The 19304-nt window shown below is 41.8% G+C and overlaps 1 protein-coding gene across 31 annotated transcripts in view; it reads left to right on the plus strand.

Annotated features, from left to right (window-relative positions):
- The first annotated feature begins 3708 nt into the window (after positions 1-3708).
- The window catches only part of znf740a (zinc finger protein 740a), a 35383-nt gene continuing 19787 nt past the window's right edge, over positions 3709-19304 (plus strand). For 5 of the 31 annotated variants that reach the window (XM_055914268.1, XM_055914303.1, XM_055914328.1 and 2 more), the window contains exons 1-9: positions 3718-4069; positions 5649-5817; positions 6122-6307; positions 6808-6954; positions 7527-7653; positions 7907-7990; positions 8752-8835; positions 16742-16825; positions 18973-19056. In XM_055914268.1, coding sequence (XP_055770243.1) covers positions 5773-5817; positions 6122-6307; positions 6808-6954; positions 7527-7653; positions 7907-7990; positions 8752-8835; positions 16742-16825; positions 18973-19056 — 841 coding nt within the window. In that variant the 5' untranslated portion in view covers positions 3718-4069; positions 5649-5772. Of the gene's footprint in view, positions 4070-4091; positions 4443-5648; positions 5818-6121; positions 6308-6807; positions 6955-7526; positions 7654-7906; positions 7991-8751; positions 8836-16741; positions 16826-18972; positions 19057-19304 lie in introns of those variants that run through there. The other 26 variants (XM_055914270.1, XM_055914271.1, XM_055914269.1 and 23 more) reach the window with 19 other exon arrangements.

The raw sequence follows: 19304 nt of genomic DNA on the forward strand, positions 1-19304 counted from the left end.
CTCTATTAGAAAAGGGGACCGTCTTAAACAGTTAAACCAAAGGAAAATTTTTGGGATTTACAAACTACAGGCCACTAAGTACCCTGGTTTAAATGAAGATATGGATTTCTCACCCTTCCTGTAGGGCCGTGATGGGTCCATTTGCTGTCATCTAGTGGACATTTTGCTCAATTGCCCTCAGCTATGTTTGGACTGTTGTTCATGTTTTGCTGTGGTCTAAGTGTACTGTGGAATATATTCCTTTCTTGTTCTGGACTCTTCTCCTAGTCATGGTTAGGGTTGGAACTGCCTCTTTGGGTGTTCCGATGCTTCTAGCTTGGAGTTGTATGCTCATGATAACATAGCTACAGTATTTCACCTTTCCATGTGTATATTATTGCTTAATAGGTGTGTCCAATTTGGTAACCACTCCCTCTTCTAATTAGGGCTAATTGGAAAAGCCTTTCAAAAGAGGACGTTGTATTCTCCTTTTTCTGTACTCCCTGACGAAGGCCATGCAGCCGAAACGCGTCGGTTTTTAAACAACTTTGTTTCTATTGAACATGCCATACTAATAAACGCATTCTAATTAATTATATGAAGAGTGCCTTGGTCCTCCTTTCTTTTTGATGACTGCTTTTTATACTGTTTAACATACCTTGTGTCAATTGAAGCTTATCCTCAATACTGACAAAACTAAACTAATGGTGTTTTCTAAAGCAAGAAATAGACCTCTGAACCTTTCACCTATTACTACCTGTCAGGGCAAGGAGATTGAGGTTGCAACCTCATATACATTTCTTGGAATTTTAATTGATGACGGCCTCTCATTTAAATTGCATATTCAACAATTTACAAAAAAATTTAAGCTGAAATTGGGATTTTATTTTAGGAATAAGGCCTGTTTTTCTTTTGAAGCCAGAAGGAGGTTAGTATCAGCTGCATTTATGCCTTTATTAGACTATGGGGATATTTTATACATGAATGCTTCCGCTCAGTGTTTGAGATCAATTGACAACCTTTACCATGGCACTTTGAGATTTATTTTAAACTGCAAAACCCTTACGCACCACTGCACTTTGTATACCAGGGTTGGCTGGCCTTCTCTAGTCACTCGTAGGCTCAGTCACTGGTATACTTTTATTTATAAATCCATTTTGGGTTTACTACCTTTTTATTTGGGCATTTTTATTGTTCAGAAATGTGGTGGGTACTCTCTTCGTTCGCTGGACTTTATCCTCCTAACTGTTCCAAATGTCTGAACTGAATTTGGTAAAAGGGCTTTTATGTACTCTGCGCCATCGTCTTGGAACGCCTGACCTGTCAATGTTTTTAATTTGCTGTTTTTGATTTTTGTTATACTCTTGTGAATTCTATGGTTTTTACTAGATTACTTGTAGTTTTTCATGTTGTTTGTCTGTAATTTCTGTAATGACTTGGTGCTGCCTATCTTGGCCAGGATGCTCTTGAAAAATAGATTTTAAATCTCAATGAGCCCTTCCTGGTTAAATAAAGGTTAAATAAATAAATAAAAATCATTATGTGACTTACAAGCCTGGAAAACGTGAACTTCAGGCTACTGTAATTGGGTAAAACCAAGCACCCAAATGAATACCTTATTAAATATTTATATTGTGTTGAATCATGTAATTTAAATGATAACATAGTCACTAAGAATTTCACTTGGTTAAAGGCCACCAACGAAAACGCTGAGGACTGCAGCAGGCATGTATCTTTCACTAACTAATACAGCCATGGGTTGTAAACTCTACAATTCACCAGGAAGGCAAGGCAGTCTGGGAAATATGCAGATAAGGCTTTACTAGCCGTGTGTTAATTTAACACTGAAAAGTGTAGACCAGTATAGACACTGGACTGGTGTTAAATTTAACACTGGAGAATTTGCTGTTTACAAATATTCCGCTGATAAAAACACAAAGGTCATTGGATATCTATTTGTAGAAGTGTTTGCATAGGCCTATGCCTATTGATAGAGAATTATGCAAAACCTGGCAATCCTTGATTCGGAGACACGGTATAGCCTACCTACCCTTATCATATTCTAGTCATTTGGCAGACGCTCTTATCCAGAGCGACTTACAGGAGCGATTAGGGTGCCTTGCTCAAGCACATATCAACATTCGAACCAGCAACTTTTCGGTTACTGGCCCAACGCTCTTAACCGCTAGGATATCTGCCGCCCCACACACTACTGGTCAAAAGTTTTAGAACACCTACTCATTCAAGGGTATTTCTTTATTTTTTACTATTTTCTACATTTTAGAATAATAGTGAAGACATCAAAACTATGAAATAACACAGATGGAATCATGTAGTAACCAAAAAAGTGTTCAACAAATCAAAATATATTATATATTTGAGATTCTTCAAATAGCTAGCCTTTGCCTTTGACATCTTTGCACACTCTTGGCATTCTCTCAACCAGCTTCACCTGGAATGCTTTCCCAACAGTCTTGAAGTAGTTCCCACATATGCTGAGCACTTGTTGGATGCGTTTCCTTCACTCTGCGGTCCGACTAATCCAAAACCATCTCAATTGGGTTGAGGTTGGGTGATTGTGGAGGCCAGGTAATCTGATGCAGCACTCCATCACTTTCCTTCTTGGTAAAATAGCCCTTAAACAGCCTGGAGGTGTGTTGGGTCATTGTCCTGTTGAAAAACAAATGATAGTTCCACTAAGCCCAAACCAGATGGGATGGCGTATTGCTGCAGAATGCTGTGGTATTAAGTGCGCCTTGAATTCTAAATAAATCACAGACAGAGTCACCAGCAAAGCACCGCCACACCTCCTCCATGCTTTACGGTGGGAAATACACATGAGATCATCCATTCATCCAAACCGCATCTCACAAAGACACAGCGGTTGTAACCAATTTGGACTCCAGACCAGAGGACAAATTTTCACCAGTCCATTGCTCATGTTTCTTGGCTCAAGCAAGTCTCTTCTTATTATTGGTGTCCTTTAGTTGTGGTTTCTTTGCAGCAATTCAACCATGAAGGCCTGATTCACACATTCTCCTCTGAACAGTTGATGTTGAGATGTGTCTGTTACTTGAACTCTGTGAAGCATTTACTTGGGCTCCAATTTCTGAGGCTGGTACCTCTAATGAACTTATCCTCTGCAGCAGAGGTAACTCTTGGTCTTCAATTCCTGCGGCAGTCCTCAGGAGAGCCAGTTTCATCATACCGCTTGATGTTTTTTTCTTCTTCACAGGATTGGGCAGGGATGCAGCATTGTGAGGCTCGTTGGATGTACTGCCAAATTCTCTAAAACAACATTAGAGGTGTCTTATGGTGGCGAAACTAACATTAAATTCTCTGGCAACAGCTCTGGTGGACATTCCTGCGGTCAGCATGCCAATTGTACAGTCCCTCAAAACTTGAGACATCTGTGGCATTGTGTTGTGCAACAAAATTACACATTTTAAAGTGACTTTTTGTTGTCCCCAGCACAAGGTGCACCTGTGTACGGATCATGCTCTTTAATCAGGCTCTTTGTATGCCACACCTGTCAAGTGGATGGATTATCTTGGCAAAGGAGAAACGCTCACTAACAGGGATATAAACACATTTGTGCACAACATTTTTGGAAAAATAAGCTTTTTGTATGTATGGAAAATGTCTGGGATGTTTTATTTCAGCTCATGAAACTAACACTTAACATTTTGCGTTTATGTTTTTGTTGCGTGTAATTCCACTGACACTCGAATGGACTGTGTGCATCTGACCTACAAATTGAGAGATTATTCAGACAAAATCCTAGTTGCTGTTGTTTTTTTGGAGGGGGAAGGCTGAAAATCTACGTGTATGAATACAGGCACTTTCGGGGCAAAGATACGTTTTTCTAAACTGAAATTAGACGTGGTTCAGGCTGCTAATTGATCCGAACTAAAATGGAGTAACGTTTTCACCTTCCAACATGGCAGACGTATATACCCATTTTCTCCAATCACATGGCAGGGTTCTCCTCGGGGAGCACATCCGGTGGCGTTTCCTGTGTTTGTAAATTGAAAGAAATTGGAACTCAGGCCACGGGCGTCGAAACACGACAAACGAGGAAAATTTAAAGGTAAACACCAAAAAACGACGTTTGAATATCACACATGGTTTGACTTATTGTATGTTTAGTCGTGTATCAGGCAATATTTGACAGATTCGGCCTCCGTCTCTAAGCAAAAAAGCAGTGACTGACACGACTTGTTAGCTTGACAACAGGGGAGGGGGAGTACGCATCGACCATCGCGAATGAATGTCTTTATCGGGAAATCTTGCTGTACTAGCTGCCTAGTCGTTTTGTGGCTCATCCGATCGCAATCCTCAAACTATTGAATTATATAGCTGGCTGTATTTATCCGGATCTAATCATATCGAAATTGCCTAGCGATATCATTCTATTTCGATTTGTTGATGGGTGGCAACTGAAGTTAGTAAGATGTAATGATGTACGTGGAAGCCACTGCTAGCTAACGTTAGCTACGCCGTTATTAGCTAGCTATCTGTTTCTGTTTTGGCTAGCGGTTAGTTAGCATCTCGATGATTTGTATCCGAGTTATGATTACATTAACAATTTTGTCACTAGCAGACTCTCTTAACCTGAGTGATTTACAATTAGTGTAATAATCTTTAAATGATTATAAGATTACGAGAAAATCATTTTAATTGTTGGGTTAAGTAATTTAAATGTATCTTCAAGTAGCTAACGTTAGAATTTCTACCATTGCAGGATAACTAGCAAACGTTAGCTAACCAGTTACGTTTATTAAATCTGTTTCACTGTATATTACTACTTGATGGTCCATTGCCTTGCCACACTAGCTAGTTATTTCGTTAACTTCACCAATTACGAAGTTAGTCAGTAGCTAGCTGTATCCAGGGAAAATTGCTCATATTTGCAACGATAACTAGACATTAGTGTTGCTGCTGGCTGCATGTAATAATGTTAGCTAGCTATGGGGTTGCTAAAAGATAGCTTTAGGCTTTCCCTGGATCATTATTTAGCCAGAGCCATATTATTTGACTATTGTTATTACATTGCATATATTTAGCTAGCTAGAGTTAGGTCAACTTTTTAAATTAGGAATATCTGAATACATGGCTCTGGCCATAGCCATTAACTTGCCAATGTTGGTGCCATTGGTTTAATTTGTAAAATGTTTTTCAGCTGTATGGCTATTCGCAATCATGGTAGTCAGTTAGGTTAACCTATCTACAGTATCAGCGTTTTGTCCCAAATTAATGGTAGCTAGCTATACTATTATAGTTCTTACACCAGTTTGCTAGCTAACATTAGCTATATGATTATGTACACAATTGGAATTGGGTGCCTGACTGAATTGCTTGACCATCCCATTTTGGCTATTAGCTAGATGTGTTGTATTAATGTGACCTGTGTTCAGGGCTTGTAGGAGCAGCTCTTTCAGAATCATATTTCATAGCTAGCAAAGTGACCTGATGACTGACAAACAAGGAGTAAACCAAATGACCTTCTACAGTTATTATGGAGATGCTAGTTTTTGAGTTATAATTGGGTTTTGTGTGATTGGAGCAGTTACAATCTGTGACTCATTGCTGGTTTTATTGTTTTAAAAAATCATTTCATTGTTATTGAATGTATTTTCATGTATTGTCCACATCCTCCTCTTCCTCAGTTTTAGTGCTAGATGAGTGAGGTGGGTGTGGCCCCCCGTCAGACTGACCATCCTGATTGACGGATCCCTGGATGACCTTGTCCCCGCCCCCATCCCCGCCCTCACATACACCGTTCCCACTGCAATGTCACACCTGCCCAGCAGCTCAGTCCGCGACCATATGAAATGGGTTTGTTTTCCAACAAAAAAATATATAAAATGGCTACAAACAACATGCCTACTATTAGGCAACATTATACAGTATCTTTTGTCACTCAGGATGTGGTCGTCATAAAATGTAAAGTGCTTGATTTTAATTTTTATCATTTGGTTTCATACTGTTTCTGGTGTAACTGACTTGGCCTATGACAGTCTGAGTGTTTGTCTTCTCATTTGTTTATCCCCTCTACACCCAGACTGGTTCTGTTTTATATATTTTCTAAATGTCTGATTGGTACTGGATTTCCCTGACTCCGGCTCGGTTCTGTTCCTAGGCGGGGTTGCTTGGCTGTGAGGCTGTTCTCTCCAGTATGGCCCTGATGCAGGCCAGCTCCATGGCCGGTCCGCCCAAGAAGATGATGGCTCCACTCGGCCATGGACCACCACCCCAGAGGGATGGTTTAGACCGCGGTCCTCAGAGCCACATGATCCTGCCATCTGGAATGAGCTGTCCACCCCTGGTTAGGAGGAGCTGGGGCAATGCAGAGGGGGAGGAGGGAACTTTGTTGTTTATCATTGTCACCCACTGAAAGAACAACAAATTAGAAATGGATATATTTGCCATTGGCTAGGTCTCAGTAGTAACTTACTGTGGCCTGCTAATATGCCTAAATAAGTCTTCATTAATGATTTAAAGAGGCTGCCAGATTATGTACACCATTTAAAAGTAGTCATAGGTTACCTTCTGTATTTCTGTCTTTTGTCAATGTTTTTTTTTTCTTTTCTGTTCATTATTATTTGTTTTCCCAGCATAATCATGTAAATGATTCTAAAATATCCTGTGGTTCATGTTTAAATTTCACACATTTAGAAAACATTCCTTGCTTTCCGTTCTTGTTTTGTTTCTGTCTTGAAATGTAGGCCTTATCTGTAAGGTCATTTCTCATTTTAAGTTTCATGCTATCTCCACCAGGAAGGCTGATTCACAGGCTCCTGTCTCCCTCTTGTATGTGCTCCCCAGCTTATCCGAAAGGAGGCTGACTTCCACGCCCCCCGCCTGCTGGACGAGAAGGAGATGAGGGCCAACGAGGACATGCAGCTGAAAAAGAAGAACAGGAAGTCAGGAACTCCGTGTAAAGTGAGAGAGCAAGACGGGAGGGGAGGGAAGGTCAGTGTCTCTGAATTTTAAAGCAAAACACCTTCTCTGTGTGTTGAGGAGAGATTGTTATAAAAACGGGCTGAAGGTGTGTTTGTGGGTGTTTGGCTCGCTTTGTGCTTTTGTGTGTGTGTGCGACTGACTTTTTTTGTCTCTCGCTGAGTTGGTGCCTTTGAGTTTGCACATTTTGTGTGGGGGGAGGTGTGCAGACGAGATGTGGAGGGGGTGGGGTTCTCTGGAGAGGAAAGAGGGGGGAGGGGAACACAATAACTGTTATTGTGTTTGAGGGGGGAGCAGTAACATGTGGGAGGGGGTTAACCCTTCTCTAGGTTTTGCTTTAAATGGCCAAAATGGTCAAAACGTTGTTTTAATCCTGTACTACCTTAATTTAATTCAGCCTTTACGTCAGCACTGGCTTTTCTCATACTAAAACGATTGTATCATATGTTTCCTTCTATACAAGAGTGTGAGGGTATGCTTGTTGTGATGATTTAGTAGATTTGTACGTTTTTTTCCTTCTTCTGTATGGTGTATTTAGGCCTACAATTTTATGCTGAGCCACTATTCTGTCATATCCTGCCTAGGTGGTTGTTGTGGATGAGAATGGTAACTGTCCAATATCCAAAGTGCAGAAGAACTTCATCTGTGATCACTGTTACGGAGCATTTAGGAGTGGATATCACCTGAAGAGACACATCCTCATTCATACAGGTATGCGTCCCAACCACAATGGCCTACTTCTGGAAGTTTCCATTACCAGTTAGGGAGATGTTTAACATGCTTAGCTAATACAGTACGAAAATACATAAGGCCAGCAGAAACACCCGTTTGAAATAAAGTGACCAGTGATTTTAATCTTATTCGATGGCCTCCAAAAAGAGATTGTCTAGTGTCAGATTTTCATTCACAGTTTTTGGTGTTCTCTGTGGGGACCTTTCACTAAAACTGGTACTCTTCGGTTTAGGGGAGAAGCCGTATGCTTGTGGCATATGTGACATGAGGTTTATTCAGCGTTACCACCTGGAGAGACACAGCCTCATTCACACGGGTATGCGTCCTCTTACCGTACCCATCTCTCACTAAACAGGCTACACCTGTAGTGCTGCACCGGAACCCAAGTGTACAGGGTTTTCAGTGTTCTTTTGTCATTTGGACAGTAATTTCCAACAAAGCTCAACATTCCTTTCACCTCAACTATGTGAAGGAGAGGGTTATCACAAATGTGCAAGTGGGTCCCCCAACACCAATGAGAGTACAAATGAAAGATCTAGTTGGTACAAATGTTTATAGATTGGCCATAGGAGGCTGCACAAAGGTCACAGTTTTAGGACAATGTTGCTTTTAGTAGGTGGTGTTGCTAGTTTAGCAGTAGCTTTTTGTATGCAGTATGAGATTTTTAATAGAATTTACTGCATGGACATCAAGCGATTGATTTTCTGAGACATTTTGTAATATTGGTAAGTAGACCATTTGAAGAGTGGTCTATAGCTTCTCCTATATTGGAAAATAAAACAATGCTTTACACGTTTGCATTTTTAATTTACAGTGAAAACTATTTGCTTTAGATTTTTTTTGTTATCTGATATTTGTGAAATTCTCATTTGACCAAAAGCAAGATGCATTCAGATCATAGTCAAGTATTATGGGTGTGTTCATCATTTGGCCATATGTTTATCCTTGTAAATATAACCAATAATCCTACTCAAATTCATTTGAGTGGACAGTTTGCAATTTGGAATAAAACTTTTTTTTATTTTTTTTATTCTGTGCAGATTGAATAGCTAATATTTGTATGCTCTGTGTGTATAGGGGTGAAGCCGTACGCTTGTTCCATGTGTGACATGAGGTTTTTCCAGCGTTACCACCTGGAGAGACACAGCCTCACTCATACGGGTATGAGTCCTCTTTCCGTACCCATCTCACATAAAACAAGCGACCCATTTTACTCCTGTTTGTCATAGAGCAGCCTCTCAGTAGAAATGTATTGAGTGTAAAATCAAAAAGACAGCACGGCAGTTGGCCAGCTTCGGGAGCTCAGGATGTGACAAAGATCTTTATGCTAGGACAAAAACCATGTGGCCTTCATATAGGTAGAAATGCAAACTTAATATACAGTTACTGTGCCTTCAGAAAGTATTTATACCCGTTGACTTATTCCACATTGTTGTGGCCTAAATTCAAAATGGATAACTTTTTTTTCCTTCTCACCCATCTACACAAACTACCCCATAATGACAGTTCTAACATGTTTTTAGAAATGTTTGCAAATTTATTGAATCTGAAATACATAAATATCTCATTTACATAAGTATTCACACCCCTGAGTCAATACATGTTAGAATCCCCTTTTGCAGTGGTTACAGCTGTGAGCCTTTCTGGGTAAGTCTCTCTAAGAGCTTTGTACACCTGGATTGTGCAATATTTGCAAATTTCTTCTTTTAAAGATTCTTCAAACTTTGTCAAATTGGGTGTTGATCATTGCTAGGCATCCATTTAAGTCTTGCCATAGATTTTCAAGACAATTTTATATAAAACTGTAACTAGGCCAGTCCGGAACATTCACCCTCTAGGAACTGTCGGATCGCTGTTCGATTGCCAAACCAACTGTTCGATCTCCAAACATTTCTGTACGATAAGCCTTGAGTTCCAATTTTTTTACGTCATCTCGCACTGTTGGCAGTAGATGCACCTGATTCAGCGGACTTGCACGCCGAGTAGGAGACATGGCCCATTTTGAACCATTTGAATGACTGTACAAACTCTGCCCTGTTGGGGGTAGCAAATAAAGTGCACTATAGGCCTACCACTGGCCAATCAGATTGCTCAGATTACCGTGTCTGCAGTAGCGTAGCGGGTGTAAAAGAAAGCTACAGCAAAGTTGATACTGTGCGATTTCTAAACTTTTAAAACCATGACTAGAGAGAGACTGTCAATAACTATAGCAAAGCGCTGCTGTTTTTCAGTGAGTTCATGTTTACGTTTTTACTTAGCACTGTCCACACTTTCTATTCAACACTTCTTTTTTTCCCCCTAAGCTGTTCTCCCTACTGCCACTCGCTCTACAACTAGCGCTGCAGTTGCAATGAATTTATTAGCGGCTTGCATCTTTTATATCAAGGAATATTTAATTTGTCTGGTCATAGGAGTAACAACATACATTTTTGCATGAGATAGAAACAAGGCGGTGCAACTCGAATTTCGCCATCAGCTGGAAGACCTTTTTTGGTCCGTGTCAGTAGAGGAAAGAGAGAGCGGAGGGATGTTGAGAGGCAGACCGTTAGTCTGCTGCCCTCTCCCGCTGCTGAGTCTGACCATAAAATGCAGGCTCCATCAGCCCAGCAAAATAAAAATATAAAGCAAATTATTTAAATGTAAGCTCACTTATTTTTTTATTTTATTTAACCTTTATTTAACTAGGCAAGTCATTTAAGAACAAATTCTTATTTACAATGACGGCCTACCAAAAGGCCTGCGGGGATGGGGGCTGGCATTAAAAATATAGGACAGGACACACATCACGACAAGAGACACCACAACACTACATAAAGAGAGACCTAAGACAACAACATATCATGGCAGCAACACAGACAACACAACATGGTGGCAGCAACACATGGTACAAACATTATTGCGCACAGACAACAGCACAAAAGGCAGGAAGGTAGAGACAACAATACATCATGCAAAGCAGCCACAACTGTCAGTAAGAGTGTCCATGTTTGAGTCTTTGAATGAAGAGATTGAAATAAAACTGTCCAGTTTGAGTGTTTGTTGCAGCTCGTTCCAGTCGCTAGCTGCAGCGAACTGAAAAGAGGAGCGACCCAGGGATGTGTGTGCTTTGGGGACCTTTAACAGAATGTGACTGGCAGGACGGGTGTTGGATGTGGAGGATGAGGGCTGCAGTAGATATCTCAGATAGGGGGGAGTGAGGGTTTTATAAATAAGCATCAACCAGTGGGTCTTGCGACGGGTATACAGAGATGACCAGTTTACAGAGGAGTTTAGAGTGAAGTGATTTGTCTTATAAGGAGCATTGGTGGCAAATCTGATGGCCGAATGGCAAAGAACATCTAGCCGCTTGAGAGCACCCTTACCTGCCAATCTATAAATTACATCTCCATAATCTAGCATGGGTCCGATGGTCATCTGAATCAGGGTTCGTTTGGCAGCTGGGGTGAAAGAGGAGCGATTACGATAGAGGAAAGCAAGTCTAGTTTTAACTTTAGCCTACAGCTTTGATATGTGCTGAGAGAAGGGAGTATGGCTAGACGGTACACTGTCCAAGTACTTGTATGGGTTGACTACCTCAAGCTCTAAAACAGGGCTGTCCAACCCTGCTCCTGGAGAGCTACCGTCCTGTAGGTTTTCACTCCGTCCCTCATCTAGCGCACCTGATTTAAAAAATGAGCTAGTTGATGCGCTGTATCAGGTTGGTTATACCCGGGGTTAGAGTGTGAACCTACAGGAGGGTAGCTCTTCAGGAGCAGGGTTGCGCAGCCCTGCTCTGAACCCATCAGAGGTTGTAATCACACCTGTAGTAATCGCACTTAGCTGTGCCTCACAAGTAATACATTAACTGGTTTATTACCGGTGTGATCATATTGCCTACCTCAAATGTTGAAATATAATTTAAAAGTGGTCTGAGAAGAACAAGAATGCATTTAGGGCAATTCAAGCAAAGCTAATATGCGGCGATAATGTTTTGGGCCTGTAGCCTACAGCACAAATGCCATTCCTACAGTACTGTTTTTAATAGGTTGATGTTGCATAGGCTTATGTTTTTTTAAAGTCGCGTTACAAAAAATTCTGAAAGGTAGATCTCTGCTTGCATTTTGACTCCGTGATCTTGACTCAAAAGGTTGGTGACCACTGCTCTACAATTGTGCTAGTGTGCTTAGCTCTATTCCATTTTGTATTTAATTTTTTACAAATACAGTGGGGAGAACAAGTATTTGATACTGCCGATTTTGCAGGTTTTCCTACTTACAAAGCATGTAGAGGTCTGTATTTTTTTTAATCATAGGTACATTTCAACTGTGAGAGACGGAATCTAAAACAAAAATCCAGAAAATCACATTGTATGATTTTTAAGTAATTAATTTGCATTTTATTGCATGACATAAGTATTTGAACACCTACCAACCAGTAAGAATTCCAGCTCTCACAGACCTGTTAGTTTTTCTTGAAGAAGCCCTCCTGTTCTCCACTCATTACCTGTATTAACTGCACCTGTTTGAACTCGTTACCTGGTATAAAAGACACCTGTCCACACACTCAACCAAACAGACTCCAACCTCTCCACAATGGCCAAGACCAGAGAGCTGTGTAAGGACATCAGGGATAAAATTGTAGACCTGCACAAGGCTGGGGTGGGCTACAGGACAATAGGCAAGCAGCTTGGTGAGAAGGCAACAACTGTTGGCGCAATTATTAGAAAATGGAAGAAGTTCAAGATGACGGTCAATCACCCTCGGGTCTGGGGCTCCATGCAAGATCTCACCTCGTGGGGCATCAATGATCATGAGGAAGGTGAGGGATCAGCCCAGAACTACACGGCAGGACCTGGTCAATGACCTAAAGGGAGCTGGGACCACAGTCTCAAAGAAAACCATTAGTAAGACACTACGCCGTCATGGATTCAAATCCTGCAGCGCACGCAAGGTCCCCCTGCTCAAGTCAGCGCATGTCCAGGCCCGTCTGAAGTTTGCCAATGACCATCTGGATGATCCAGATGAGGAATGGGAGAAGGTCATGTGGTCTGATGAGAAAAAAATGGAGCTTTTTGGTCTAAACTCCACTCGCCGTGTTTGGAGGAAGAAGAAGGATGAGTACAACCCCAAGAACACCATCCCAACCGTGAAGCATGGAGGTGGAAACATCATTCTTTGGGGATGCTTTTCTGCAAAGGGGACAGGACGACTGCACCGTATTGAGGGGATGATGGATGGGGCCATGTATCGCGAGATCTTGGCCAACAACCTCCTTCCCTCAGTAAGAGCATTGAAGATGGGTCGTGGCTGGGTCTTCCAGCATGACATTGACCCGAAACACACAGCCAGGGCAACTAAGGAGTGGCTCCGTAAGAAGCATCGCAAGGTCCCGGAGTGGCCTAGCCAGTCTCCAGACCTGAACCCAATAGAAAATCTTTGGAGGGAGCTGAAAGTCCGTATTGCCCAGCCACAGCCCCGAAACCTGAAGGATCTGGAGAAGGTCTGTATGGAGGAGTGGGCCAAAATTCCTGCTGAAGTGTGTGCAAACCTGGTCAAGAACTACAGGAAACGTATGATCTCTGTAATTGCAAACAAAGGTTTCTGTACCAAATATTAAGTTCTGCTTTTCTGATGTATCAAATACTTATGTCATGCAATAAAATGCAAATTAATTACTTAAAAGTCATACAATGTGATTTTCTGGATTTTTGTTTTAGATTCCGTCTCACAGTTGAAGTGTACCTATGATTAAAAAATTACAGACCTCTACATGCTTTGTAAGTAGGAAACACTGCCGATTTTGCAGGTTATCAAATACTTGTTCTCCCCACTGTATATACACTACTCAAAAAAATAAAGGGAACACTTAATAAACAACACAATGTAACTCCAAGTCAATCACACTTCTGTGAAATCAAACTGTCCACTTAGGAAGCAACACTGATTGACAATAAATTTCACATGCTGTTGTGCAAATGGAATAGACAAAAGGTGGAAATTATAGGCAATTAGCAAGACACCCCCAATAAAGGAGTGGTTCTGCAGGTGGTGACCACAGACCACTTCTCAGTTCCAATGCTTCCTGGCTGATGTTTTAGTCACTTTTGAATGCTGGCGGTGCTTTCACTCTAGTGGTAGCATGAGACGGAGTCTACAACCCACACAAGTGGCTCAGGTAGTGCAGCTCATCCAGGATGGCACATCAATGCGAGCTGTGGCAAGAAGGTTTGCTGTGTCTGTCAGCGTAGTGTCCAGAGCATGGAGGCGCTACCAGGAGACAGGCCAGTACATCAGGAGATGTGGAGGAGGGCAAAAACCCAGCAGCAGGACCGCTACCTCCGCCTTTGTGCAAGGAGGAGCACTGCCAGAGCCCTGCAAAATGACCTCCAGCAGGCCACAAATGTGCATGTGTCAGCATATGGTCTCACAAGGGTTCTGAGGATCTCATCTCGGTACCTAATGGCAGTCAGGCTACCTCTGGCGAGCACATGGAGGGCTGTGCGGCCCCACAAAAAAAATGCCGCCCCACACCATGACTGACCCACCGCCAAACCGGTCATGCTGGAGGATGTTGCAGGCAGCAGAACGTTCTCCACGGCGTCTCCAGACTATGTCACATGTGTTCAGTGTGAACCTGCTTTCATCTGTGCAGTGCACAGGGCGCCAGTGGCGAATTTGCCAATCTTGGTGTTCTCTGGCAAATGCCAAACGTCCTGCACGGTGTTGGGCTGTGAGCACAACCCCCACCTGTGGACGTCGGGCCCTCATACCACCCTCATGGAGTCTGTTTCTGACCGTTTGAGCAGACACATGCACATTTGTGGCCTGCTGGAGGTCATTTTGCAGGGCTCTTGCAGTGCTCCTCCTTGTACAAAGGCGGAGGTAGCGGTCCTGCTGCTGGGTTGTTGCCCTCCTACGGCCTCCTCCACGTCTCCTGATGTACTGGCCTGTCTCCTGGTAGCGCCTCCATGCTCTGGACACTACGCTGACAGACACAGCAAACCTTCTTGCCACAGCTCGCATTGATGTGCCATCCTGGATGAGCTGCACTACCTGAACCACTTGTGTGGGTTGTAGACTCCGTCTCATGCTACCACTAGAGTGAAAGCACCGCCAGCATTCAAAAGTGACTAAAACACCAGCCAGGAAGCATTGGAACTGAGAAGTGGTCTGTGGTCACCACCTGCAGAACCACTCCTTTATTGGGGGTGTCTTGCTAATTGCCTATAATTTCCACCTTTTGTCTATTCCATTTGCACAACAGCATGTGAAATTTATTGTCAATCAGTGTTGCTTCCTAAGTGGACAGTTTGATTTCACAGAAGTGTGATTGACTTGGAGTTACATTGTGTTGTTTAAGTGTTCCCTTTATTTTTTTGAGCAGTGTATATATTTTTTAACTGGTTCTTGCCGATGACAAGCATACCCATAAAATGATGCAGCCACCGCAATGCTTGGAAATATGGGGTGTGGTAATCAGTGATGTGTTGTTGGATTTGCCCAAACAAAACACTTTGTATTCAGGACATAAAGTACATTTCTTTGCCACATTTTTTGCAGTTTTACTTTGGTTTATTATTGCAAACAGGACGCATGTTTTGGAATATTTTTTTCTGTACATGCTCCCTTTTCACTCTGTCATTTAGGTTAGCATTGTGGAGTAGCTACAATGTTTATCAATCCTCAGTTTTCTCCAAGCTGTTTTAAAGTTACCATTGATAGCATGGTGAAATCCCTGAGTGGTTTCTTTCCTCTCCAGCAATTGAGTTAGGAAGGGCGTCTATCTTTTATAGTGACTGGATGTATTGCTACACCATCCAAAGTGTAACTGTTTTAATTTAACTAGGCAAGTCAGTTAAGAACAAATTCTTATTTACAATGACGGCCTACACTGGGCCCGGATGATGCTGGGCCAATTGTGCGCCACCCTATGGGACTCCCAATCACAGCCGGTTGTGATACAGCCTGGATTCGAACCGGGGTGTCTAGTGACGCCTTAAGCACTGAGATGCAGTGCCTTAGACTGCTGCGCCACTCAGGAAATGTAATGTCTTAATTTTTTTGTATTTATTATATATTTTTTTAACCCATCTGCCAATAGGTGACCTTTGCGAGGCATTGGAAAACCTCCCTGGTCTTTGGTTGGATCTGTGTTTGAAATTCACTGCTTGACTGAGGGACCTTACAATTATCTGTATGTGTGGGGTACAGAGATGAGGAAGTTTATTCAAAAAATTATGTTAAACAATGTTATTGCAAACAGTGAGTCCATGCAACTTATGTGACTTCTTAATTAAGCACATTTTTACTCCTGAACTTTAGGCTTGCCTTTAAAAGGGGTTGAATAGTTATTGATTCAAAACAATTCATATTTTCATTTTTAATTAATTTATATATAAAAAATCCTAAAACATCATTCCACTTTGGCATTATGGGGGTATCGTGTGTGTAGGCCAGTAAAACACAGTCTTTATTTAATCCATCTTAAATTCAGGCTGTAACACAACAAAATGTGGAAAAAGTCAAGGGCTGTGAATACTTTCTGAAGGCACTGTATATGTATTTAAATTGTTTAAAACTATCGGACTCATGGGGCAAAAGTCAGTCTCTTGCCAACAGAGGGAATGGTCTCTTGATGTCCAAGCCTGGCACATTACTTACTGGTTGTTGTTCATGGCTAGGTATTGTAATTGATAATGGCTTGAAGTTGGTACAGATTATTACTGATGACAATTCTTTTTTTTTCTTTTTTTAGGTAAAAACTTATTTTGATGTCAGTGAAGGGTTTCCTCTTTTACACTTTGCCAGCTAACATTTCTGTGGTTAATTCCCAATTGTTGCCATTGAACCCAAATTGAATTTGATTGGGCATAAAACATTTTCTTGTTTTAGCCTTAAATACACACTAAAGTTTTTGTCTCCAGGGGTTAAGACATGGCAACAAACATTTGACCTCTAGTACTAGAACTAATCAGTCCTTACATTTGTGTGAAATGTATATGGTTATAGTTTGGGAGTTGGGTATTGTTTTGTGTTCCCCCTTATGCAATGGGAACACTAGCTAATATATTGATACTCTGTGTGCATAGGGGTGAAGCCGTTTGCTTGCAACATGTGTGACATGAGATTCTTCCAGCGTTACCACCTGGCGAGACACAGCCTCACTCATACGGGTACTGGTCCGCACACCGTACCCCTCTTAACAATGGGCTATAACACTGATGCTGCACTTAAGCACCAATACACAGGTTCCTTATGTTGTACTTGCGTAGGCTGGCGTAAAGCCACAACAAACTAGAGTTTTAGAACCTCTTAACAATTTGTGGCTTTCAATTAATATCTCTGGATTCACTATCTTGGCAATTTCATTGTCTTGGTAAATTGCCAAACCAACCCTTTAGTAGGAGAGTGCATTAATAAGCTATATTTGTATATTCAAATGACTGAGGTATGCTGGTAATTGTTTTGAATTACTTTATAGCCCTTTTTAAATATTTTGAGTGCATTCATAAAGTATTCAGACCCCTTCGCTTTTCCACATTTTGATATGCTACAGCCTTATTCTAAAATTGATCAAAAATTTTCCCCCCTCAATCTACACATACTACCCCATAATTACAAAGTGAAAACAGGTTTTTAGACATTTTTGCAAATGTATTAAAATTAAAGAACAGGCATACCTTATTTACATAGGTATTCATACCCTTTGCTATGACACTCGAATTAGAGCTCCGGTGTATCTAGTTTCCATTGATCATCCTTGATGTTTCTACAACTTGATTAGAGTCCACCTGTGGTAAGTTCAATTGGACATGATTTGGAAAGGCACACACCTGTCTATAGAGGGTCCCACAGTTGACAGTGCAAGTCAGAGCAAAAACCAAGCCATGAGGTCAAAGGAATTGTCCGTTGAGCTCTGAGACAGGATTGTGTTGAGGCACAGATCTGGGAATGGGTACCAAAATATTTCAAGAGCATTGAAGCTCCCCAAGAACACAGTGGCCGCCATCATTCTTAAATGGAAGAAGTTTGGAACCACCAAGACTCTTCCTAAAGCTGTCTGCCTGGCCAAACTGCGGAATCGGCGGAGAAGGGCCTTGGTCAGGGAGGTGACCAAGAACCCGATGGTCACTCTGACAGAGCTCTAGAGTTCCTCTGTGGAGATGGGAGAACCTTCCAGAAGAACAACCATCTCTGCAGCACTCCACCAATCAGGCCTCTATGGAAGAGTGGCAAGACGGAAGCCACTCCTCAGTAAAAGGCATATGACAGCCCACTTGGAGTTTGCCAAAAGGCACGTAAAGGACTCTGACCCCAAGAAACAAGATTCTCTGGTCTGAAACCAATATTACTTTTTGGTCTGAATGCCAAGAGTCACGTCTGGAGGAAACCTGGCATCATCTCTACGGTGAAGCATGGTGGCAGCATTCTGCTCTTGGGGATGTTTTTCAGTGGCAGGGACTGTGAGACTAGTCAGGATCAAGGGAAGATGAACGGAGCAAAGTACAAAAATGATCAAATATAATAGAGTGGTGTGTTAATGTGTTTTATACATCTGTTTTTTCTAGTCAGTGATCTCAAACCAAGTTTCTCATATATTTGATGAAAACCTGCTCCAGAGGACCTCAGAATGGGGTGAAGGTTCACCTTCCAACAGGACAACGACCCTAAGCACATAGCCACTCCAGCATTGTTTAGGCTTCGGGACAAGTCTCAATGTCCATTGGGTTTACCAGCCAGAGCCCGGACTTGAACCCGATCGAACATCTATGGAGAGACCTGGAAATAGCTGTGCAGCAACTCTCCCCATCCAACCTGTTTGAGAGGATCTGCAGAGAAGGATGGGAGAAACTCCCCGAATACAGGTGCGCCAAGCTTGTAGCATCATAACCAAGAAGACTCGAGGCTGTAATCGCTGCTGAAGGTGCTTCCACAAAGTACTGAGTAAAGGGTCTGAATACTTATGTAAATGTAATGTTTTATTTGTAATAAATTAGCAAAACTTTCTAAACCTGTTTTTGCTATATTATTGTGGGATATTGTGTGTAGTTTAATGAGGGGAGAATTACTTAATCCATTTTAGAATAAAGCTAACTTAACAAAATATGGATGAAGTCAAGGGGTTTGAATACTTTCCCGAATTAACTGTTTAATAATGGAATGTATCAGTGCAAGCTTTGCATGGCTATTGTGACGTCTCGGATCATTTTAATTACTGCCATTGTTCTGGCGCGTCAGGCTTTCTTCGATTAGTGTTAAGGACTACTTAACCACAGGGCAAGATGCAGACTTCTCTAAAGTTGGTGCTCTGTGTGTATAGGGGTGAAGCCATACGCTTGCTCCATGTGTGATCAAAGATTTTTCCAGCGTTACCACCTGGCAAGACACAGCCTCAAACATATGGGTATGGGTCCGCTCACCGTACCCATCTCAGATATTTAGGTACTCCGGTGAAAAAATTGACATAAGACCATCGAGTTTGATTCTTACAAACAATGAAATATTGCAGATGGACTCCAAAAAGCGTTACAGGAACAGCTTTAATTAGTTTTGCAATGTTATGGACACGTTTCACCGCTGCCACTACTTTTAAAATAGGCCACTGAGTTTTCAAAAATGTTTGTCCATATTTTGGTGCCTGGCACAATACAA

Source organism: Salvelinus fontinalis, chromosome 3 (genome assembly GCF_029448725.1).
Source record: "Salvelinus fontinalis isolate EN_2023a chromosome 3, ASM2944872v1, whole genome shotgun sequence".
In the NCBI taxonomy this organism is placed as follows: domain Eukaryota; kingdom Metazoa; phylum Chordata; class Actinopteri; order Salmoniformes; family Salmonidae; genus Salvelinus; species Salvelinus fontinalis.